This window comes from Numida meleagris, chromosome 18 (assembly GCF_002078875.1).
Source record: "Numida meleagris isolate 19003 breed g44 Domestic line chromosome 18, NumMel1.0, whole genome shotgun sequence".
Taxonomy (NCBI): Eukaryota; Metazoa; Chordata; class Aves; order Galliformes; family Numididae; genus Numida; species Numida meleagris.
This window is the reverse complement of record NC_034426.1, coordinates 3,018,525-3,043,714: the sequence shown is the minus strand read 5'-3', so window position 1 is coordinate 3,043,714 and position 25,190 is coordinate 3,018,525. Positions and strand designations below refer to the sequence as shown.

The 25,190-nt window shown below is 43.0% G+C and overlaps 1 protein-coding gene across 3 annotated transcripts in view; it reads left to right on the top strand.

Annotated features, from left to right (window-relative positions):
- The window catches only part of SPNS2 (sphingolipid transporter 2), a 125,440-nt gene that overhangs the window by 37,864 nt on the left and 62,386 nt on the right, over nucleotides 1-25,190 (top strand). For all 3 annotated transcript variants that reach the window (XR_002444065.1, XR_002444064.1, XM_021416076.1), the window contains exon 3: nucleotides 17,253-17,389. Coding sequence is in view for 1 of the 3 variants with exons in the window: in XM_021416076.1 (XP_021271751.1) it covers nucleotides 17,253-17,389 (137 nt within the window). In the remaining 2 variants the exon portion in view is untranslated. The remainder of the gene's footprint in view (nucleotides 1-17,252; nucleotides 17,390-25,190) is intronic.

Genomic DNA, 25,190 nt, shown 5'->3' with positions numbered 1-25,190 from the left:
GTCTCGAGCTCCAGGTGAGCTGAACATTTGACGTTTCCTCCAAACGAGTGGTTCAAGTTTTCTGGGCTGTGTACTACACTACTGTACATCCCATGCAGTCTCATTTTATAGTGATTATCCCTGTATGCTGATATACGTTGTATAGCAAAAAGTGATTTTCTTCTCAGATTGTGCAGGGAACTTGTTTTAGGAGGGAAGTTTTTGTCAAAATGACTGAGAATGGTTTAGGTTTTTTAGCTATCAAAGCTCAGAGGAAAAATAAATAGTTATTTGATGGGATGAATGCTAGAAGGAGGTGTTCACATGTATTCTCCATATTCTTTGCTGCAGCAAGCAGGGAAATGTTGAGCTGAAAACAGTAATAGTGACATGCTTCTCCTGCAAAGATTGTCTCAAATAAGAAGTTGCAAAACTTGCTTATTGGGAGATACACCAAGTAGTTTTAAATGGGTGGTTACAATAAACTACTATTAGGATAGACCTGGGTGTGAATTAGGGAGACAGTGCAGACAAAGCGCTTTGACCTTTTGTTTCTTTTCACAATTCTATAGTGTTTGAAATATGCTCTGAGTTCTTTGTTACTGGTTTTATCCTTGCCTCCACTAACCCTGTGATTTGAGGGGTCCTGGTGTGGCTAGCTATCAACTCCATACTGCCATATTAAGCATGCTATAGTTTTTCCAACATATCTGGCAATACAAATAACAATAAAAGGGCCCCAGTGCCCTTGGCCACACCTTTTGAGCACTGGAAATCAGTGACAAAGTCTGACAAAGAAAGGCACTATTTCACGAGAGCCTTTGTGAGCAAAGAGAGTCATGTGAGGAAGATGGGTGAGTTAAAGAATAACTTTGCCACAAAAAAAAAAAAAAGTATTTTTTTTTTGCTTACGCTGAAATGTGCAGGATGCTTTAGAGATGATGTGTTACTGAACCAAGCTGCTTTCAGTTTAACAGTCTGGGCTCTTTCCAAAAGCAACCTCCTACAGGTGTGGTTTAGGATACATAAAGGCTGAACTTACTAACTATGACTGCAAATCAATGTAGTTAAGTGGCACAAATCGCACCAGCAAAATTGCTCCCAAGGTAAACTGCAAGCTCAAAATTAGTGATTGAGTTGAGGATACTTGGAAAATGTGATACAAAAAATAGATATTAGTTCAGAAGGGCTGATGTTGTGTTGAGAACCATACAGGTGTTTAACGAGATATATCCACCTCCTTATCAATCTTCTTGAAGGTAAAATTGCAGAACAGGAACATGAAGATCTCACATCAGTTTTTCTCTCTCCTTTTTTTTAAATTGACATATTCCTCTGCAGTATGCTCCTGTAGGGCATCCGCCCATGCCTCAGTTCACAGGAGCACTGCTAGAATGTATAAAAGTAATGTATTACTCTGTTGCTCTGGCTCAGGGTAGTGAAATTAAGTTACCAGCTTTGTAGTTGCTCCTGCTTAGTCATGTGGGCTTTGAAAAAACGATGCATCTGCAAGGGTTATTGTTTTACGTTATTTATGGAATGATGAAACCTTCTCATAAAGAAGCCCACTTCTTCAGGATATTTAGCTTTACTAATACCTGTCATGATGTGCCAAAATACCAGCTTTACATGTCAGTTGTTTTGCTGAATATGCCTGGGGTTTGTCAGTTACAGATGACTGCACAGCAAATCAAATTCTAGATCCTGTATTGGATTTAGCATCCTAAATGTGGACTGCACAGAGAGCTTCTTTTCTCTTTTCTTGTCTTGTTGAATGCTCTGTTGTGATTTCAGCCCAGCACAGACACATGCTGAACATTCTTAGATGTGGAGACACTAAGTGGAATCTTGAACAAAAGGAAAATTGCCGCCTTGATGACCTGTGTGTAGTAGACTCATGCTCTGCTCTTACACTGTCCAGTGTTCTGGGCACAGAGGTCACTGTACAAGGTCTGTTGTTTATAAGGGACATTCAAGTTTGGGTTTGTGAAGTGAGGCAGAGTTCAGGATCCTTTGCAGACAGGACCTTCTAGCTCCTCACAAGACCACCAAAGTTCAATCCACAAACATGTTTAACCTGCTGATGGCTGAGGTCTCTTAGCTGCATTGCACTGAGGGTCTGCTGCAGTCCCTTGCCACCTTCAGCTGTGCCAGCAGCCCGGATGAGCAGGTGGTTTCACTTCTGGTTCTCCCACCCCAAGCCCTCAGTTACTTCCAGCTGGTTGGCTAACACAATTGTGCTTCATGCTACCTGCTTTGAAATCCATAGATGTAATAATATGGCAGTTTATTAGCAAATACCATACAAAATGTGTGCAGGAGAGGATGGTAGGACAAAGGGAAGTATTAAAAGAAAAGATCTCTTGATTGAACAGGAGAGAGAGAGAACTGATTTTTCTGAGAAGCAGGCTGTCCGGAGTTGCCCTTGCTCTCACTGAGGACGTTTTGTGGCAGCAAAGGTGATAATACAGGATTTTGTACAATGAATGTCTGAATTTTCACTAAAAGCTCCCCAGTGAGATATTTCTACGAGCTGCTAATGTTATATCTCCAAGTGGCTTGGACAATGCTGTATGTGACATACTGAGCTGAGAAAATGTTTGCACTATGTATGAAAGGCATTAGTTTTCTTTGTATGGACTTACTGAGCTTGTTCTTTATGGATTCAGAGTCCAGAAACGAATCTCCCTTGACTAATCACCAGGCAAGAAGCTGCTGGCAATACCACGACAAGTCTTCCCCAAGGCTCAGTGCTTGGCTATATGGGACTGCTAATAAGGAAGCCTACCTATCATCCTGGAACATCTGTGATGGTGTAGTACCTAGAGCAGGGAACAGGATAGGTGCTGAACACAAACTGACCTTAGATGAGCCCCTGGTCAGTCATCAGTCTCACCTTCTGCATATTTAGGCCTGACTGAAATTGACTGAAGTGGTCTTTTTTAATATGTTAACAATCTCTAGTTTCACCAAATGTTGCCTTTTTTCCCCCATTAGTGTAGTTGATGGTGCATGAAGACATTCAATTTGCAAACCTTGTGGATGCAGAATTTATTTCAATGAGTTGTTCTCTAGTAGTACTCATTCTGCCAGAAATATAGTAGTCAGAAGAAATGTAAAACCAGAGCTTCTTTTAAAAAAAAAAAATGAATCCAGTCCTTTTTTGGCCATTGAAACTACTGCTAACCCTGGGATCTTTTATGGAGATCACATTCCTTTATTCCAGAGATGCCCATTCAGTTGCAAAGCTCACTCCTGGAGCTGCAGTTCAGATTGGTATTAGAGTATTTTTCACTGGTCACAGTTAATACTTTGGAAATTCATGTGGGCAGTCTTTAAAATAGCAAGGCAGACAGTGCTCCAGTGCAGGGGCTCCTGGGTAGTTATGGTTCTTTTCCTTTTACAAACTATGGCAAATTGAAACATTGGGAAAATCAGTATTTGAACAATTTCCTTAAATAAATGTATCCGTTTCTGGAGGGCACTGTGAAATGTGGTCTGTCTACATTGTCATTTATAAAAGCAAGGGGCAAGAGCACTTCTAAATAGTGCCAGCAAAACTGAATCAATGAATAACTTATGTGGAATCACAGCAGCCCCTTCCTGCACTGAGAGAGGCTTTCTCCCATGCTCTGCGATCCCTCTCGCTGCAGGATGAAGTCTGCTTCTGATGGTAGATGGTTTTTAGCTCTCTTGTGCTGCTGGTCAATAGGTATTTGCAAATTGCAGTCAGTAACGATGTTTCTTTGTGTTCAGTTTGTGGTACAACAGCCTATTGAAATGTTGCTGGCATTTGGAAAAGCAGATGAGTAAGCCTGTGGCTCTATACCCTGCTAGAAAGTTGTTCAGGTGCCGATGGCCATGAAGCAAGGATGGAATTGGATACGAAGTAGGAAGAATTCCTGGCACCATCCTGTGCTCAGGCCACGTCTCCTTCCTGGTGGTGGTGCCCTCTGAAGGGTGCTGGGTGTGCAAAGCAGTGGGAGGTGTTGAGATCTGGGATATCATAACTTCTCTGGCTCCTCCTGCACGTTGTTGGGAGGATGGACTTTGGATGTCTGGAAAACCTGCATCTTGTAGCTAAGAAACCTTAGGTGGAGTTACCTGATGTACTTTAATAGAAAGAGAAAGCAGCACAGCAGCTGTTAAGAGTCTAGAGCTTCCTTTTTGGCCCGAGGTTTATCTTGCTGTGCAGTCCGTCCTGCCTCCTCCCTGACCCACATGGTTCTGTTCATCAGCCTGGGTAGATGGTTCAGCTTTGTATTTCCTGGCCCTTGCAGCTGCTGTTGAATTCTTTGTCTGAACATGCAGTATCTGTGACTGCAAGTATAATGTCCAGGGAAATAAATAAGAAGTTGTTCAAGGTACAGGATAAGTGAGAGCACAAATGGTTCCTTCCTTGACTTGTGGAGAATTCATGACTCAGAATGGAACTAGACAGCAAGTTCACTTCCACGACGCTCTTGGCCACTGTGTCTGGTCCAACCCGGCCACCAATGTGTGCACGCATTTGGTCTTCACATGCCTGCCTTCACTTCCATCTTGTGGGAGAAGTTTTAAAGATAATCTGTATTATTCATTTGCTCATTCTTAAAAATAAGGAGGGCATAGTAAAAACGTATAAATGAAGAGATGTCTTGAAAAGGCAGGTCATGCATTTCATGTTTTGCTCCTAATGCAGAAGCAGTCAGTACAGGTCAGTTTGCTGGAAGCCACTCTGAACACACCAGTGAACTCCTGGAAATGAATGCCACCTGGAGTGTTGGTAGGACCAGAGCTTAAAAGGCCAGCTCTTCACGGGGATAACACATTCTTATAATAATAATCTAAATGAATTCTTGGGAGGAGAAAAAACCTGAGGGCTTATGCCAGCCTCTGAGTAACGCAGCTGCCTGCTAAGGAGTTTTTTGTACTTTCCTCGGAAGGATCTGATTGCTGTCACTGTCACAGACAGGATACAAGGCTACATGGCTTTCTGATGTGTTGCCATTGTTCTTCTGTTCTTATGAAGTGGTCTCCTGAGGTTACATGAAAGATCTTTCATTAGGGGACTCCTTATGTGGTATATGCTGCCAGTGCCTTAGGCAAAACGATGGACGCTCCTGTTAAGGAGAAACCTTGAAATTCTGTCTGAGAGAGACCTCCCTCTTCTACTGCTACTTGGAATTGAAACCCAGTCAGCACTACAGAAAGTTCCTCTGGATATGAGCGGTAACTTCATAGCAAGAGCTGTCATTGCACTAGATACTATGGTATTTTACAGCCATCTCAAACAAAAGCAGGCAATCGAGCAGGAAAGAATCACTGAAATTCCCTCTGTGACCAGCAAGCCATGTTTTGGAGGGTAGTATTAAGAAATTTGTGCTCTCTCCACAAATGTGTCTATTTGAAGTGCTAAAGCCTCTGGGGGGGGAGAAATTTGGAGGAAAAACTTAGGGAGCTAGGAAGTAAGACAATTCCAGGCTCCCAGATGAGTATCAAACAAAATCAGTGACACAACTGCTTTTATATCCATATCGTCTGTGGATTTTAACACGTGCCCAGTCCACAGAGATTTCTATTACTAAAAAAGTGAATTAGTGCATAGCTGCAGCTGGCAAGATTTTAAGAGCTGTAGCCCGTGCTGGTGATGTGTGTGTTTTAGAACAGGAAGTAAATAAAAATCAGATAATTTCAGAAGTTCTCTTGAAGTTCTTGTGATGAGGGGTAATGCTTTTCATCTTCTAAAATTCAGCTTAATCTGGCAAATATTTGCCATCCTCCAGATAACTTGACGCAAACAACATAAGGCCAGTTAGTCTGTTTAGAGAGATCTGAACCAAGAAGGAAGTTAGCTTACAATATAGAGAGATGAATCACCATTTTCTCCCCTAGAGACTGATGGTTTTCTTAGTTATTGAGGTTAGATTGGCTTTAAAGCGTACAATTTTCCTGATCTGCAAAAAGCACTCCTGAAGATTATGGCTTGAATTGAATATGAAGGTAAACAAATTGCAGAAGAACAGTGTGAAAGGAGCTTGCTACCAAACCCTGACACGCTTTTATTTGCCTGTGTGCAAACACATGCTGTGAATGTGATTCCTTGCCCAGATGTCGGTGCTCTGCCCCTGCACTTCAGTGGTGTTGCTGAACCAGGAGCACGAGTGCACTGAAGCAAAGTCAAATTTCATCCTTTCATCCTGACCAGAGCAGAAAATGTTTGTAATGAGGCTGTCAGCGCTCCGATGGTTGATAGCCAATTACTTAATTAAAATGAGAGTATGGCTATTTTCCTTTCAAAAAAGGGAGCATGTATTTTGCCAAGACAACTATGGTCCAGCGGCTCCCTAAAGAACTGTTATTGTAATAACAACAAAGAAAATCAATCAGCCCCTCTGGCTGCCCAGGGGGAGCAGCAGCACAGCGCCGTGCCCTCCACGCACCCCAAAGCAGAGTGCCGTGGCTCTGCAAGCCTGCCTTGTGGCTTTCTTCTGCCACTCTCAGCATCCCTCCCACCGCTCCTGCACCGCTGCCCTCAAATTGGCAGCTGGAAAATCCCTCTGAGCTCACAGCCCTGCTGGAAGGCAACAGCTGCAGGGCTCCTTCAGCTGGGGCCACTTGCAGAGGCATCAGCTAAGCAGCAGCCCTCCCCAGATCCTTTATCCTGTAGTAGCTGTAATTGAGTTAGCTCATCTGTGGCCGAGCTGTTCATCTGGCCTATTTATGGATGTTTGGTCATTACAAAGCTGGAGACAGCCTGCAAATAAAACCAACAGCCGTTAAGAGCTGGTCTGTAGGGGTTAGCAAAGCATTGGTCATTTATTTGTGGATTTCCTTTTATAAACAAACCTAAACAAAGTTGAAGCTTTACAAAAAGCTCTGGGATAAGGATATACTGGATGAACATTTTTAGCAAGTTTCCATGAGTGCCGCGGCACAAGAAGTTCTTGATTCTCCAATAAGGAGAAGGGGAAGCACTTCCTATTGTGTTGTTTTTCATCGGAAGCTGCTGCTGTTGTTAAATCACATGTAGCAAATAATTTGTTAGTACTTTCAGTGCATCTTCTCTCTTTCCTGTTCTTTCATTGTTCAGCACTGCCTTTTCTGGGAGGCAGAATGACTCCTACTGCACACTAGTGAGCGATTTGAAGTTAAACTGTTCCCTGGGATTGGGTACAGGGTTAATGGTTTGGTGGTAAACCTCAGTTCAGGATGAAAACAGTCTTCCTTCTCTATCTCAAACTGGAAACAAATAATATTGTTTCTTCTTGTACCAGATACAAATGATACATCCTTCTATTAGGAGAATAACAGGTTTGAAGCATTTTCTTGCTCGTTAAATCTGATTCATGGTACTCAACAGAAATTTCAGGGATTGAAGGATTTAGATTATTTTGCATAATCATCTTTAGGCTGTTTTTCCTTGGTATGTTTAAGCACGCACTGTGGTTGAAAAGGTTTTGTGGGCAAAGGTGAACACGAGTGCTCCTGCCCTTAGGAATCTGTTCCTGCCCCAAGGCTTTCAGTCTTCTGCAGGTCCCCCACTTTGCTGTCCTGATGGCCCCATGAGCTCTGCACCTGCAGAAGGGAAAGGCCGACCTCTGTTTCCTAAAGCTGCAGGGCTGTGGTTGTAGTGAGTGCCTGGCATCGTAATTGCGATAGGATAATAAAGGTGTCAAGAAGGAGAAGGGAATGGAATGAAGTAAAGATTCTTTGTTTTTGTGGTTGTTCCAGTGGTTTCTAGGGGCACCTCTCTCTAGCCCTGATCCCTGGTTATAGGTGCTTCCCTGCTGGCGAATGAGAGCAGCCCTGCTCCCTGGCCGAGCTCCATTTGTGAATGAAGAGCTCCATTGGACGGCATGTGTGTAGAGCATCCTCAAAAACTGCATTCGAAGAGAAAAACAAAACTGCTGTTCTTTCAGATGTGGTCTTCTTCACCAGTGCTTGGAGGAATTACTGACTTTCTCTACCAGCAGCTAAGATTGTGTATATATGTTTTAGTCTTGTGGAGGCAAACCAGTCTTGTAGAACTGTCACTTCGTAACGTCACGGTGATACAACGTTATTGACCAACCTCCGTACCTCTGGGATTTCACGTCTAAATCAAGACTGACCAGAACAAATACGAATCCATCCTAATTGTCTAACTAAATTAATGAGATTTTCCTGCTGCTGATTGCTCAGTGGCAAACCAACACATGCCATGTATTGTATGGGCACCGAGGCTGCAGCCAGGAGCAGATGAGTCGTCTTATCTCCCCTGTGTGAGCCTGCAAAGTTCAGAGCCAGTGAAGTCAAGCAGAGAGGAAACTGCACGGCTGCACCGGCTCTGTTAGCTGAAGAGGTGCTGCACTGCTTCACCCCGAGAGCATGCGTGGGCAAGGACTAAGTCCTTTGCAGTTCTAGAAATGTAGCTTTGTGAATCACGTTTAAGCTTTTAGAAGCAATTCTAGGTGCAATTCAGAAACACATTAATGAGAGATTACCTAATCAAGCTAGCAGAAATGATGCAAATTTTTATATTTTAACTTTATTCAAATAACATAGGAATGGTTGTACCAGTCCAGCCCAAGAGTCCTTTCATTATATCATTCAGCCTTTGGTTGAGATCAGTAGCACATACATAGGAAAAAGGAAAGAACAGGACAAGTTTATGGTTAGATTCCCTGGTATACCTTGTTCACTGGATGTTGAGGACTTTCTAGTCTATCTGAGTAGCCCTCAGATTGGACTTTCTCCAATTCTATTTTGAAACAACATAAACTTTGAGTTCCCAGAAACTCCTGTAATAACACCCCAGTTTTTAGTTTTTTTTTTTTTTTTTTTTTTTTTTGCATAGAAGATCTCTTTTGATTTGAGTTTAGTAGCTGCCACTTTATTTAATATGTGGCCAGTATTCTAAGAGAGGAGGTAATTCAGTATTGTCCTACTCCATAGTATTCATGGATATAGATCTCTTCTATATCCCTCTTCAGTTGTTTATTTTCCATTTTTTTCATGCTTTACTGTAAAAGAACCTGTTTTGTCCTCTTGACAATTTACTTTATGCTTTCTGTACTTTTCCCAGTAATAAAATTTTATGTTATAGGGCTGCAGTAAACTTACAAGTACTAGAATGTGTTTGCTGGTAAAGAGGTTCTGATCTCTGGTGCACTGGGGATTTGTAAGCAGTTACATGTAAACCAAAACTTCAGCTCTAACGCCCATTGAACCAAGCCAAACTTTGGCCAGGAGTCTAAATCAAGCTGCACTAAAAGTATTTTGCAGATATACAACTCAAAGTGAATATAAATCAAAAGTAGCCTTGACTTATTTAATCATTGCATTTCTCACAGTATGGAAATGAAAATCAGACAAAGAACCCCGTCTTCAGCTACCGTTACATTTCAGCAATGTAATGCTGTTTTAGGCGATAGATTTGCATACCTTTCACATGGCACTGCCCAGGGAAGCAAGCTCTGGTGCAGCCTCCTGCTCCTGCCTCTCTCTTAGGTCACCAGGTAATGAACCAGAATGGGACTCACCCAGACGCGATGTTATTTTTGAGGAGAGGTGGTGTCTGTTCCTCCTCATACGTTCTTATGTGCAAGTTTTAATGCCCCAATGAGCACGCTGCATAGCCACAGAATGAAAGTATGCTAGCAAATACTTTTTGTATTTCATTGCAAAAGCCCTTTCTGGCTGCTGGCTGCACCTGCGGGTCCCCCAGCAGCAGCTCACTGCGGTCACACAGTGCCAGGCACCAAGGAAGCCAAGCCCTTCCTTCGGCCTGCAGCCTGCACATCTCCACTAACTCAGTAGCTGCTTTATTGATGTTCAGGTTGTCCTAATCCCTTTAAAGCAGTGGTAACATAATCACTGTAAGTCCCAAAGTGAGAAGCAGAAGGTGAGTTCGGGTTTCTTCCTTTTTTCTTTTTAAGTTACATTGCCTGCATAGAGCTGTTCAAAATTTAATCTAGTAGCAAGTTAGCTCTTGCAGCAAGTGAACTTACTGGACATCCAGAGAGAACAGCACGGTAAAATGCAAGCTTTTCCACACTTAGACAGAAATTTTGAAGCACAACGTGACAGAGAATCCTCAGTGGATATGGAAAATGGTTGTGAACTAATAACTATGAGTAACTTTCTACTTAATTGCTTCAACAGTATTCTAGCTGTGAATGGCTGAATCTTTAAATGCAGTTTCAATTGACATAATGTTGGAAAGGAATCCAAGGAGATGTGAAAAAATTTGAGTGCTGTTTTAGAGCTGAGCTTCTAATTCACAGCGTTCTTTCCTCACCTCCACAGTGCTGATTTCAGAGCCTGTTTGAAGCACATTAACAGTCTTTGTGAGGCCTAAGTGAGAGGAGCATCGCTGCTGGTCTTCAGGGAATGTTGGTGTGTGATGGACCATAGAAGTGAGGAGTGCTATTAATTTACTGGTTTAGGCATGCATACAGAAGGCAGGCTGCAATCCCTGTTTGCATTTCCTTTAAGTGTAAGTAAGTGGCAGGCAGTATATGTTATAGCAAAGGTCCTGTTCTCTGCAGTACATTGTACCTGGCCATTTCTGTGTTCCTGGGCGGGATACGAGTGGTACTGCTGCCGCACAGGAGTGGCAGCCTCAGCCCTTCAGCAGCGGTGCCATGGCAGCAGCTCAGCAGCTGTAACCACCTCTCACTGCTGCTGATCAAACTTTGCTTTCTCCTCTGAACAGCTCTTGAAGTAGTCTCTTTGGATGACCCAAACGGCAGCAGTTCTCTCTATATAGGTACTTGCAGGTGGATTTGTTGAGTGAATGTTTCGTGCTTTGATTTGTAATTGGATGATTGTATCTGTATGCCTGTTCATGTCAGAAAACACAGGCTGTGGCCAATGGACTCCAGCCTTTGCCAGCCTGTGAGCCACAGTGCTCATGCGTAAGTGTTGTTTCCCTTTCTAAGTTCCACCTTTATTAGAGTTCATCCCTGTAGCTGTTGTCTAGGTTTTGGGGCCTGAAGAGAAATATTTATTGATCCCTATGCACCAGTGCACAGAGTAAAGTACTGCTCCCATCTGTGGCATCGCATACCACTGTACGGATCAATGTGTGCTGTGCTACATGTGCCAGTGCTGACAGCTATTGCTTATATTTGGCCACTTGACAGTGGTTGCTCTTTGCCCAGCAGTTTCTCTCAGAGCTCTGGGATTACTAGCACGTTGTCAGCCTGTTTTTCTGATTACTCTTACCTGCTTTTCTTTTACTGTGGAGTAGATTTCCCATCAATTCCCACTGAAGCAATTATTCTTGTTGGCTGAGGTGAACAAAGCAGGTTTTCAGGATATCCTTTGCTGGGATTATGAGTGCTAGCTCTTGGAGGAATCTGGTTTTTGCAGTGAGGAAAAGGAGTGGAATTATCAGTATTGAGCCCCTCCCCGAGCAGCAGCTTGTGTGATGTTGAGAGAAGCATGAACTTGCCAGGAAAACTGTGTTCAGACCTCGTCTGTCTTTGTGTGTTTTTGTAACCAGGTTCTGACCCTGTCACAGCCAAATGAATTGAGCAGTATTGTACAGCAGCTGTCTTCTCAATGTAAACACGTATGCTAACTGTGTATGCATTCACCCTAAACATGTTGCTTATATTTTGTATCAGTTTGGGGAAAAACTGGCACCTCATGGTACAGCATGCTACAGAGAACGAGGGATGTATTGGAGACTGAATACTGATGAGTGGTATCTGCAGTGAAGGAAACACACTCTGAAGTGTCCTGTAAAACAGAGAGATACTAGAGAAGTGTGAACAGTGTGTGTAATCAGGTTCACACCTTTTAAAGCACTGCTTTTGTTCTTATTAATTTACTGAGGACACAAGCGCACAAGAGTTTGCATTTATGAAATTCTCTGCTTGCTCTTGTGCAGCATTCTGTTCTGGGAGAGCATTTCTGGCCATGTCAGAACAAACATTTGTAGTTAAGTCCAAATGATTTGTTGTGTTCTCTAGCCTCTTTTTTTTTTCTAATGCTCCTGGGTTTCATGCTGCTAGTATATGACAGCTTTGTGCGACATACGGAACTGATGGTGTGTTTCAAAGCTCCTTACACTTGTCAGAAACTTCTAGTCTGCACAGTAGTCTGGAACCCAGTGCTTGTGTGTTTTGCACTTGGCAAGAAGCAGTAATGTGATCCATCTGCTGGCTGTTGAATTTGAAATGAAGTAAAACAAAATCCATGCAGAGAGTGACGGAACACCATACCTATAGTAGAGTTCGTGGTAATGCTGATTTGAAGGCTGAAGCTTTGTGCAAACAGTTGTAAGAATTCACCCTCTATCAAAGGATGAACGTTTTAAATTGTGTTGCTGAGATTTGCCAGGGCCTTGGCTTACCCTGTAATTGGAAATCTCCTTTACCTTGATCATATCACCATGTTGTGTCTGAGCTCTCGGGTTCAATGATAAGTGGCACTAAAGGATCTTTGTTCTTGCTTGCCTTGTATAGAACTATTAGAAGAAAATCACTCCTAATTGTGATAGCAGACCTTCCTAAATACCCTTAGCCATAGATAAGATCCTGTAGACAAGACGCTTCTGAAGCAGGAAGACCCACATGGATTTGAGATTTCTGTAGTTTGTTTTGGGCGGGCCACTATTCCTGCATCTTAGTTTCCTTACCCCCGAAGCAGAAATGAATGACATTTTAACTTCCTTTCTAAATTGTTCCAAGCCTCACTGCGATTAAAAAATGTGCTATGTTTGTGGTGAGCAGTATTATTATTACATAAAGCCATAAAGAAAATGAGAACAACGAAAGAGACGTTGGAAAAACACGTCTTTAAGACAGTGGGGCTGGTTGGGCCCTTGGAGGAGTCTTTATTCTCTGCTGCAGGTGGATGTCAGCAGGCACTGAGAGCAGTTTGAGTAACATTGAATGCATTTGTGAGCAAAAGCCCCTGGTGTAGAAATGGCCCCAACAAATCCCAGCAGGACAGCAACTCCTGCAGAAAGAGCAGGGTTGTGCTTGCACACACCTGTAAATTATCCCACCCAAGAGCTGAGTGTTTAGGTATTCTCATTGTTTGGAAATTTGTTGTTGGGAAAATATTAACGACCTCACAACACATGGTTCTGTGCTGTGTCTAAATGGATTGCCAGTCCCCTGAGGCACGGGCTGTCTGGGTTTGCCTTCCACAGAGCCAAACACATTGTCAGCACTCAATTAGACACTGGATATATGGGTTTGTGCTGACTCAGAGCTGAAAGATAGCCACTATTTTTTCTTGACGAGCATCCGTGCATAGAGCAAGCAAGCTATTTTTACCTGAACCTGAACCTTTCTAACATTTTTCCTGATAGGAAAAAATGAATTCTGCGTAACTGAAGCAATGTTGAAAGAGGGGATCTTTTCTGGGAGATGGTAGTGCTGTTTTTAACCTTCCAGTAACTGAGGAAACGCAGCCTGTGCATGTGCCCACGTCAGTGCCTCTCTTCCCTCTTGGCTACACCAAGCGGACAACCTGTTGGCAAGAGAAGCCCTGCTCTGAGACATGAAGGGTTGATCAGAAGAGCAATGGGGACAGAGGCAGCAGCACTTTAGGAATCAAGAGGTGGAAAGCTGATGGGTCAGTGCCATATAGGGACAGTTGTAGGGTGAAGCTGGCAAATTTTTATTTGGAGGAGAAAGAGGAGAAATGTGGGCAATAGATGCAGGGAGAATGCTTTCTTTCTCTGGTGTGTGTTTGGGCAGAGGAGAGGGAAGGAAGTGTAAGATGATTTTTTTTTTGATGCTACAAATTTTTGTAATTCCAGCCACGCACGGAAAAATCTGGGCAGTGCTGGCTGTGAAGATTCCCGTGCACCTGTACAGGGTGGGACAAGCATTCAGAGGCAGAAATAGACACCAAGCCATCCTGTTTGGGCAATTATACTCTTCCTGCATTCTCACCACAGTCGGCGTTTTAGCGGCTAAGCCACAAAGGGAGGCATAAGGACGAGCATGATCTCCTTTAGAAAATACCTGTACTTAAAAGAACCTCCCTCCTGGAATGGCATTCATTATGTGTCTATTTATTCATCCATTGCTCACATGATAATTTGCTTCTGCAGAAATGTATCTCGGCTCCACCCAGTGCTGGGACTGAGCCACTTTAGCTGGCACAGCTAGAGATGATTTACCAAGAGAAATTAGCTGCACGGCAGATGTAATGGTGACTGATGTAGCTCTACCTGCCCACGGCTGCTCTAAATGCAATCCCTGCCTCTTCAGGAGCTCATCCCAAATCCCAGGGGATTTTTAACTCTGCCCTGGCTTGCACTGTATGTCTCTTCAAGAGTTGGTAATATTCTAAGAGGGCTTTAAGTGTAAATGGAAGAGGAGCTGTTGATTAGGAAGAGCCAAATGAAATGCCAGCTCCTGTCATAGCACTCTCCTCATGTAGGAGATTTGTGGCAGTGGGTTGATCCAGAGCAGCAGCTGCTGTAGTGTCACTTGGATACTAATTGGGGAGTGCGTGCATACAAAGAGCAGAAAATGCTGATGAAGAGGGCATAGGAGCTAGCTAAGAAGAGGCTGGCACACGTACCAGGCTCCTTTACAGGAACACATCCCTCTGCATTATGCTGTGGCCTTCTTTCTCTGCAAATTAATCTAGTTTCTGCTGCCCCTCTTCCCAGCTGAACGCACAGGCAATTTTCTGTCTTCCGGATAAGATCTCTCCTTCACAGTGTTTGGTTATCACAGAACCTCAACTCCTGGTCTAGAGTAACAGCTTTCCATCCCACCTGGTAACACGCCCTAGATCCATTCACCTCCACTCAGCCATCCCAGGCTACAGGAGCACACACCGACTTCTTGTTTGTTGTAGAGCCCGTGTCTAGTGGTCAGGAATCTCATCTGTCATCTGCAGGAGTAATTGCAAAAATTGATTCATGGGAAATGCCTCTAACAGGCAAATCCTTTTGACAGATCACACAGCCATCATTTTCTGCATTTATTGGAGTCGATCAATGCTTTGATGCATATTTGGGTCATAAATACTGTGATCGCAATTGCATTTATTATGATGACAGCTGTGTTGTATTATCTGTTATTTATTAGGTTCTGTTGTCCTTTCGTTTTACACCTTGTGGAGCTGTCAAGCTGGCTATTTACTGGTGACAAAGCTCACATCTCTGTTCAGAACAGAACCTTCCAAAAATAAATTCTCCAAAGGGAGTTGTGTAAAAGCAGGATGTATTTTGTTGGAGAAGCCCTGGATGAACTTTTCTCAGTTTACTGGAAAGAGGACGTGTGTGCTTTTTCTTACTTCTGTCCAAATCCCGGAATTAGACTTCACATTTGTCACCCAGAGGTCATGGAAGCTAACGGTCCCACTGATTAATGTGAATTTCGGATCATACCCGCTATGTCTCACATTTGAATTAATCAGGTTATTCAATATTTGAAAGGTTCGGATGCTGACTTGAATGTTTCTAATTTTCCCTTAGAAGCTCTTTCAGCTTTATGTCTTTTTACATCATAAAAATGGCACGATATCTGATTGTGAGAGGAATGAATTCCAGCGTCCTTCCAAGGGCAAGGTCAAACTGCAATAGGCAGAGACAGAGCCATTTTGTGCCCCTCATCCCCAGTAAGCAGTCACATACCCGCTGTGCCCAGCTGCTGCGCCAGCCCTGCAAGGTGTCGAGCACGTTGGTGTTCATTCAGGAAAGCGTTTAATCATAGAGCTGACGACCCTAAGGTGCTTAATATGAGCATGTGCTTAAGTGCCCGATTGGACTGGGGCCAGTGCAATTAGAGCCTCGCAGGGCTGAGGTTTGTGAGCCAAAGTTTGTGCTAGCTAAACAGCAGGATTGTCTGCAGCGTTACTGTTGAAATGGGGGCGATGGAATGCTGCGTGTACTTCTTTTTTGTATCTTAACGTTTCTCTATTTATTTGTTTTACTGTGAATGTAAAGAAGTAAATCTGTAATTCTCACCGTAAACATCACAGTGCAAAGTTGATATACACACAGTGGTATGGCTCACAAAATACATGCAAATGGGTATATATAATTTATAAAGCAGCTTTGACTTCTTAATATATTAAAAAAAGAAGAGATGTAGATCATATCATAGTTTAGCATTCTGCATGTTTTTTGGGCTATCGTGCATCACTATCTATGAAAAATTCATTATTTGTGTCTTAACTACTTTGATTTTATACATACATTCCAGTCAAAGGAGTGTGCATCCTTCTCTTGCCTTTTCTTATTTCCTCCTGCCCTTTAACATCCAATGAATTAGATGGCTAAGGTTAGGCAACGGCAGAAGTGGAAGTGCCCAGTGTGAGCCTGAGCTCTCTGACCAAAGCTGGGTGGGTCTCCAGGTATCCGTGTCCCACCCACCTGGGTTTGCCAAACCCAGAAAGCCAGAATTTATCCTGGAGTAACTGAATAGCAGTAAAAGCAATGTAGTTGCCTTTATCCGAATCTCTAATGTGGGCAGACTGAAGCCTACATTAAATCAGCTTAAAATCTGGCAATTTCTGCAGCGTTTCCAATTAACTGTGACTGTGGTGTGAGCCTCTTGTTTTAGGTGCTTTCTGTGGTGTCACTGGGCAGGTGTTCTGGTGTAGGCTGGAGGAGTGAGCTTTGAAGTCAAGGGGATTTTGCGGAGGATATTCTACCTCCATGCCAGGTCTTGAGTTAATGCTTTGTAGTTTTGAGGGGAAGCATGGGGGAAAGGGAGCCTTGTAATCTTTCAGCTGCACATCCTTAGCCTATGAGGGCTTTGTGAACTCTTTCTTTTAGTGAAATAGTTACTCTGTGGTGGGTTTAGATACAAGTTCAGTGCTGGTGAATGAGGACACTGGAGTTTTCTGTCTGACTGCAGGGCTGGTGCCTCAGTAATATTAACAGTTTTGTGGTTGCCATAAAAAATGATAGGACAGGTTAAAGATCCTCAGTTTTCGTGGTCTGTTTCTCTCTTGCTGCTGCAAGAACCAACAAGGATCCTATGGCTTGCTTTCTGTTTAAAATTCCTTCCAGCCTTCACTTCACCTTCTCAGTGACGTTTGAGCAGAAGCTCTTCATTTATTCTGTCCTGGTTCTGTTCGTGCTTTCAGATGTAGCACAAGTTCACTGGTCTGAGGTTTCTCAGGGAATGAAAAAAACTATTTGATTAAGGAAACACCGCCTTCTGAAATCCTATCAGACCGCGTAACTTTGTAAGACGGGGCTGCAGAACATCCAATTAAATGGAACTGCTCTCTGGAGGATTTGGTTTGCAGAAAATTAGTTTTCGTGTGCTTGGCCTGATGTTTATTAAATGTTTCTTTCCTTTTTCTCTCCTTTGCAGTTTTCATCTGTAGCTTCATGGTGGCAGCGCCTATCTTTGGTTACCTCGGTGACCGTTTCAACAGAAAGGTCATTCTCAGCTGTGGGATCTTCTTTTGGTCAGCTGTCACTTTTTCAAGCTCCTTCATCACTGAGCAGGTAAGAGCTTTGCAAAGGCACTTTGCAGAGTGCCCTGAACAGCTGGACAATATGCTCCTAAAAACATCCCGTGACATTGCACTCTGGTCTGTATTTGACACACGGTATGTTGCATTATCTGGCTTCTTGGGGGTCAAGTGTGATCTGTGTAACTTCTTCCTAAACTGTGAAATCTTTGATCTTGCACATTCATAAAAGTAGCAGGTGAAGCATATTGAAGCAAGACCTTCTGTTGACATAAGAGCCTTGCTTTCAGGGAGCTCCTACAGAAACTTTAAAAGGCTATTAAAACTGACTTGAAAAAAAAAATCTATGACTATATGGTGGTTCTGTTGCCTTCCAGTATCACAACAGAAGTCACTGGAGTTAGCTGGGAAGTCTGCTTATGGTATGTGGGATGGCAAAATGCATCCAATTTGATTCCTTTCCATCAAAGACAGTAGGGGTGGATGACAGCATGGAGATTAGACAGAATTTTAGCTCCTTTTATGCTAGCTGATGGATATGTCTGGGGAACTGATGATGGAATGGTCAGGCTATGCACAGCATCCCTTACCTGCTTTCAGGGCAGCCGCAGCACTCCATTTTGAAGACTCCTCCTTGTGTTAATTTCCTTGCCTATCAGAGGCTCTTGGAAGAAACAGTTATCTGGCATTTTCAGAGGAAGAGTATCCCCTTTTTAAGTCATATTATAGAGATGGTTTCATTGCGGCAGGCGACAACATTCCTGGAGAGACAAATCACGGCTCCTGGTATCACCAGAGTGATTTCCCCAAGGGAGGCAGGGCCCTTCCTCACCCTTTCTGTCCAGCTGCGTTCCACAGATTGTAGCATTTAGGTCACGCCTAAAGAATGACATCCTAAGCCTCCCCTCCCTGCTCTCTCCTGCCCACACACGTGCCCTGTAGTTTCTAATAACAGAAAATTTCCACCTAAAACAGGCAGTGGCAGTCACGTGTCTGTCTGGCTTTCGTGTCAGATTGTCGCTGAATTTCTAAAGAAAAAATGTACACGGCCAAATGTCGAAGCCTTTAACTCCAATAGATGGTTCTGGTTTATAATTATCCAAGAAGAATCCTTTCTAGAGAAGGACCATCTCCTAGCAAAAATGAGGCAAGTTTTTACATTCTGGGTTTTTTTTAAACTTTCTGTTCATACCATTCTGCAAATTTAGCTGTGATTGTAGCCCAAAAAAGAGGCAAGTTTTTTTTAAAAACCAATTGCACTTCTCATGTTACAGACATGCATTCACGCTCAGGTTCTCAGCAGTCTCTCTGCAATGGGCCTAGTCCTGTAGTTACAAATGGAAGAGGAGTGGGCACTAGGTACTGGAAATGGACCAATGTCATCTGTGTTTTCAGGGATCATTTTTAGTTTAAGGATTTGGAGCTTACTAGCTACAGCAATTCAGAGACTGACAGATATACTCGTCAGTATGCAGGAGATCAGTGTGAAAGTGTCATATTTGTAGCCCAAGAAAGTAATGCATATAAAGGTGGAGTACGTTTGAAATCGAAATTCCAGTTTTTTGTAAGGCACAAAAGAGACAAGATCAGCATATCCTGACCTGTTAATTTCTCTTGTATTTGTATGAGTACGAACTCCGGACCCAAACTACAACCTTGGAAACAAACTCCCAGTATCTAGAAAAGTCCCCCGCAGTCCTCAGCTCTTCCAGAGTAATTTTGTATTAAACCAGAGATCCCAGTCCCAACTCTTGCTATCGAGTCCAGGAGATGACAGAAAGTTTTGCAGCTGCTGTATGGATGTTCTCCGCCCAGTGGCTGCAGCAGATGACCGAGGTGATAAGCATAATCACAGCTTCACAAGGTATCCCTCCCACGTAGGTGTCTTTATTGGAGGTCTGATCTCTGGCTGGGAAGGCATGCCGCATTGAAGAAGGTGAATTCCTGCAACATTAGTGAGAAAAAGTCTCAAGGAAAAGCTGATGCAGCCTTTTTCTTTATGCAGTGGCTAACTAGGCATTTTTCCTGATCTTTGCCTCCTAAGAAATCGTTTGAGGAGTGAAACAATAGCTTTTCTCTCAACATTTTTTCCTTTTTTCTTTTAAGATACTATGTGTGTTTGTCAGGAAAAAATGCTATGAGCTGAAATATGAAAAAAAACCCATTTGGTGCAAATAAAAGTAGTAGTGAGGCTACTGTAAGTAGATACGTGCTCACATTCAAGTCAGCATGAAAACCCGTGGCTAGAAAGAGCAAGTTGGCACAGGCTGAGCCACAGAACGCTGTACAGAAAACTCCTTTATGCAGTGACAACAAAAATACAGAAAGGGGCAAGAAACAACAGTCATTCCACAGAAACAGCAAACTGTATCTTCAGGGATTCAAGTTTTGACAGCGTGTAGTGCCCTGTGAATGCTGTCTCTGTGTAATTAATAAAGTACACATCCACATAGTATAAATGTGGAGTGTAAATGGAAGGAGACAGCTTAACAGAGGCAGAAAGCAGCCACAGTTCTGCTGGACACTGAAAGCCCACAAACTGCAAGAGTTTCTGGCAGTGTGTTGATTAGTTCCTGGATGTAATTTGCACATGTAAAGGCAAACTATCAAAATGCCATAGTGTGAGGGAAGATCTAGATTATTTCTAATTTATTGTGGAAACAGGCAGACAGAAGAGGATATTTTCATTCATATCTGTCCTATTGTCAAATGATGCAATAAAGAAATACCCACATGACAAGAAAAGAACATGGGAAGAGAAACTACCTCAGAGAGATGATCTGAAGAAAAGGAATGGAACTCAGTGAAACACTTCATCTAGGTTTCTATCAAAATGCTATTTTGTGGTGTTTGGGTTAAGAAGATAGTGACTGCATGCTGTCGGATAAGGCATCAAATTGGCTATGATTTGTCATCAGAAGTAACGTGACCAGGGTGACATTGAGAAATTCACATTTGTTCTATTACATTATGTGATTTGACAATTTACATGAGTGTACCACTTCACAACAGAAAAATAAGAAGGGTCTTCCTGCACTTTGTCTCTGATGCTTGTACATTCCTGCTCCAGAACACTATTTAGCACTTCCTAAATGAAAGGTTGTATAAAAAGTCATTAGTGAGTTTGTTCATGAATTCAAAATTATTTTAAATTGGTACATATTTAGACAGATCTCTAGATTAACTCAATTTATAGAAATTTCAATAAAATACACATTTATCTTAATTTCTATTTTGTAAGTATAAACACCTGCGTAGAACTTACTTCCCTTTATGCATTCCTATTAATTAATTCTCCACCTGCATGTATACAAATGTTGGTACTTTCACCTGCAAAACCATTTTGTTGCAGTTTGTGGCTCCTGGCATGCATCTGCCTTTTGGCAAGCACTTTGGGATTTGTGGTTCGTGCTCTATAATAAATCAGGAAAAGAGCACAAAGAAATACACCAAGCGTGCAGCCTTCATGGAGCTGCTTCACTGAGATGCATTCCCATCCACACAAAAAGCTAAAGATTGGCCTGTCTCCCTCTGTATCAATATGGACTCTGCTTTAGTAAATGATCAACTTTTGCTCCAAGTAGCATTTGGATGAGTATAACACCTGGTTGCCTGTGTTACAGCTGATCATCTTGAGCTGCTTTATAGCCCAGAATGTCATTTGGGAGAAGTACGTAGATCCAGCTGCATGGTTTCTCTTGCTCTGAGCGGCTTCACGCGCAGCCAGCTGGTTATCTGGGGTGATGAGGCTGCGTGCTGAGAACTTGTGTCTGGCTGCATGGATATCCACATCTATTAGTCATAATGCTTCTGTTCTGACAGTTGACCCCTTTAGCCAGAAGTGTGCCTTGGATTTGGTGCTAACCTTCCTGCCCCTCAAAGCACAGAGTTCTGAGAGATCAGCAGCCTTCTCCCTCACAGGCAGACACCAGCTTCTTAACACAAGAAGGAGCTTAAAGATGGAAAGTTGCAGACTGTTCTCCCATACTTGTGAAATACTGCTATTTCCCACGTGAATATCTTGAGTAAAGGATATTCCTGCGTAACAGGGATACTATTTAATGGGTGAGCAAAGTGCTCTGCTAAGTCGTTTGGCTCCACTAGGTTGGGAGAACAAGCATACCTAATAATCAACGAGACCAGGCTGTGGTAATGTGGGTTTGCTAGGAGACATCAGAACTGCAGATGGGAACAAGTCTGGAAATGAAAAAGCAAAGAATAACAAGGTAAACAGGGAATGTGCTGTTGAATCTTTCAGTTCCTTGGTAAATATTTCTGTTTAGGTGTTGAGATAGCTGACATGACACAACCTTCCTATTGCACCCACCTGCAAGTTACTCAGGATGGGTATGTCTACTGCTATTTTTCTCTTTTGATTTATCTCCTAAAGAGGAAGCAAATAGCCCAGTATGGAATTCCAGTTAACCAACAGTACTTGCTGAAGCCCCGTGTTTCAGACTTTCCAGATCTATATTTATTGCCAGAGCTTGTCTTTCAAGGAGTTCTGAAAGAGAAGCAGCAAATTATATGCACTATGGATCAAATGGTTAGCTGAGCTAATCTTAAAAAATGTAAACATAAACCAAGGCCCCACCCCTACGCACCAGGATTCACTCCGAGCAAAGAAGTGCTCTGGAAGAAGTTAATTTATGAAACACACAGCTTCTGTTCCTTTATTTCTGCTGCATAAGTTTGAGAAACAGAAGCAAACGAAACTAAAAGCCTGAAGCTATCTTTTTTGTATGTAAGAAAGGTGCTGAGCGTTATCTTGTAGTCACCATGAATTGCAGGAATGTTTATAACCCCTTACTTCATTTCATCCCATTGTGTTAGAGGGAAATCCCTTTTACAAAGAAAGCCAAATAGATTCTCCAAGCACCTTTGTGAAGTCTGCTGTGTACACGCAGTCCCATCCCTCACTTGCAATTCTTAACCGTTCATGTGGCTGTTAGAGATACCTGTGCTGAAGCTGATACAGGATGCTAATGGACAAAGGCTGTTAGCTGCCTCTGGTGTATTTTCCAGACCTTAATGTGGCACTGGAGCCCTACAGATGAGCATAAACTATTGACATTTGGATTTCTGCATGCCTGCCCTTTTGCTAGACTGCTCAGGAAAAACGTAGTCCACTGTGTACTTTCTTACTGCAGAGGAAGAGATTAGGATGGGTAATATACTACAGGAGCATTGCTGTTCTAACTGTCAGTGTGTCAGCGCTCAAATTACTCAAAGCTGCTGTTACTGCCGCGTGCACGGTGCTGTAACCCAGTCTTGCTTTGCCTCTGCTCTGTTAAGATGGGCCATGGCAATGTCTGCAGCCCTTCCTTTAGGACCACTTTGCTGTGGGACTGCAGTCAGTGGGTTCAGGAGAGGGAGGATGCTGTGCTGAAGTGAGGCGGCTCCAAGTCTCTGAAGAGAGGGAAAGGGTAAGGGCTCTCATCACCGATCTGCACTGAGGCTCCACTGCAGAAAGAAGGTTTGAAGGGACTGAATCTGCATCGCTTTCCAACTCCTTTCTAGCTGAGAGTACTCTTTTGTTCCTGTGTGTTTTCTTGTATGGATTCTGTGAGATGGATTGGAAGAAAAGGATACTTAATTTCTTATTCCTTTGAGAATGAATTGGTGGCTGGATTTTATTCAGGTGCTCTGGATATCTGTCATATCTGCTAGCGTCTTCAGCACAGCTGAATCAAATACTGCGTGGGAAACTTTTTTCATGTAAGAAGGACATGTTTTGCCCAAATACACACAAGGATTTGAACTCTTGAATCCTGGGCCCCTCTGATTTTGCTGACCTGGGACACAAGAGGTGGGAGAAGATTTATATAGATGCAGTAGGTGCAGCTTGCTCAGATGAAGTGTGTGTAGGATTATTGTCATGTGTTTGTCCCTAGTCACGTCGTTTCTGTCCTGTTTCCTGCAAGTGAAACTATAGATGAGAAACAGGTGAGGATATTCTCGGACCATTAGCCCTCAAAAGATGATCTATGAGGGAAGGAGCCTTTTCATAAATGTTACCAGCAATAGAAGAGTTGTATTTTTCAGCTCTGAGTGTTTTTCTTCCTCCAGTATTGCATCTATGTACCTGTAATGCATTTAGTAAGAGATATTGAAAACCCAGCTGGTGATGGCTGCCAGGAGAGAGACAGAGTATAGCTCCAAAGCTTATTCACAAAATTCATTCATATGAAAGAAGTGAACTGAAAGACACTTCCAGAAGGAATATCTCCACCATGTGTATCATTTCCAGTCTGCAGTGCATCTGGACAGGACTGGTTGTGCTCCCAACTCTAGGACCTGAGAGCAATCAATATTACAGCCCAAGTCACAGCTTCACAGAGCCTGGGACAGTCAGGCATCACACTGCATTCAGACTTCTCATGTCACACCAGTCATGTGCTGTTACGTTCCTAAGTGTCCCTCCTGACCTTTGCTGCCTATTTGGGGTCATTAATTGGCCTGAAATAGTGTAAAATGTGAATAAAACACTGTGGATGCTGAAACAAGAAGGGAGGTTTCTGTTGTTCCGCATTGTAACTCACCTGAACTGATACATCCTGCTGCACAGGCTTCTGTTCATTAAAGTGAAGGCAGTGAAATGTCAGAATTGCTCCTCAGAGCTCAGACGTTTTCTGGAGCAGGTGGACAGAGGTTTGTGCTGGGAGAGAATCAAGAAATAGGCTCGAGGCTAAAACCTAATTTGCAGTGGGTCTCTGTGAGGGCTCCCGGTAATTGCCCGTGCCTTTTTCAGATAATTTTTTGTTACCTAGGTTATTGGAAGATGTTGCAATCATTATCATAGGATCTGTGATTGTTGCTCCAATTCAGCTTCTCCTTTGGAAGTCTGTGGGAGCTCTTTCTGTGTCCTTGTGGGAACTGAGTCAGACCCTTCCTCTTTTTGAATCAATACGCTTACATTTGATGCTGATTCGATGGATCAGGAAGATGCCTAGAGACACCAGCTGGAGACAGTGGTACAAGCATGAAAGTTCTTTAGAGGCCAAAGGCCTTTACAGCTTTGTCCCATTTTTATGAAGCAGCCTGAATTTACAGTCTCCAGTTTGGACAGTGGGAAGGTTCTGCTGCTCTGCCCGTTAATGGAAGATTTGTTAGCAATGATTTGGAGCAATGATGGAAGCTTGCGACTTCCATCCTGCCTGCTTTTATTGTGGATATCTCACCTCGGTCGGTTGTTTGCTGAGGAGGCAGAGGGAAGAGGGCATATTTATTTCATTTGCCAGGCTGTGTGTATCTTGGAAACATTCCTTCTTGTGTTGGCAGTTGAAGTGGACATTCTGCAGCAGAGGCCTCACCCCAGAGCATGCTGATGAAACACAAAAAGGATGTCTTGCTGCTTTAACTCTGTCATATTCAAAGTCTCTGTAATGCTTTAGTATTATGCTTTATAAATAAGTATTACAGCAGCTTAAGATCAGCCTTTTTCAAAATATTCCAGAAGAAAAATGTTCCTTAAGTAGACCGAAAAAAAAAGCTACATGAAAGCTTCCAAACAGGTCTTGAAATACAGAGGAAGGAAATATAAAATTTCATACCAGTTTAGCAGGATCCTTGTAGCAGCAGTTGTGCCCTGAGCAACACAAACCATTCCTGCTGCAGCACTGCACCGTTGCATGCACTGGGGTGGTTTGACTGGGCCAAACACCATCAGAAGGCAAAGCGGTCTGGATGGCACCGCGTGATCCTGTTTCTTTGGAAAAAGGCTTCCCAGAAAACTGAGTATTGAGGGTGTGGAGATGATGCCACATTGGTAGGGTGGAATATGTGCTCTCTTCCTTCACTAGGGTGTTCAAATATAGGTCTGGAGAAATGTTACC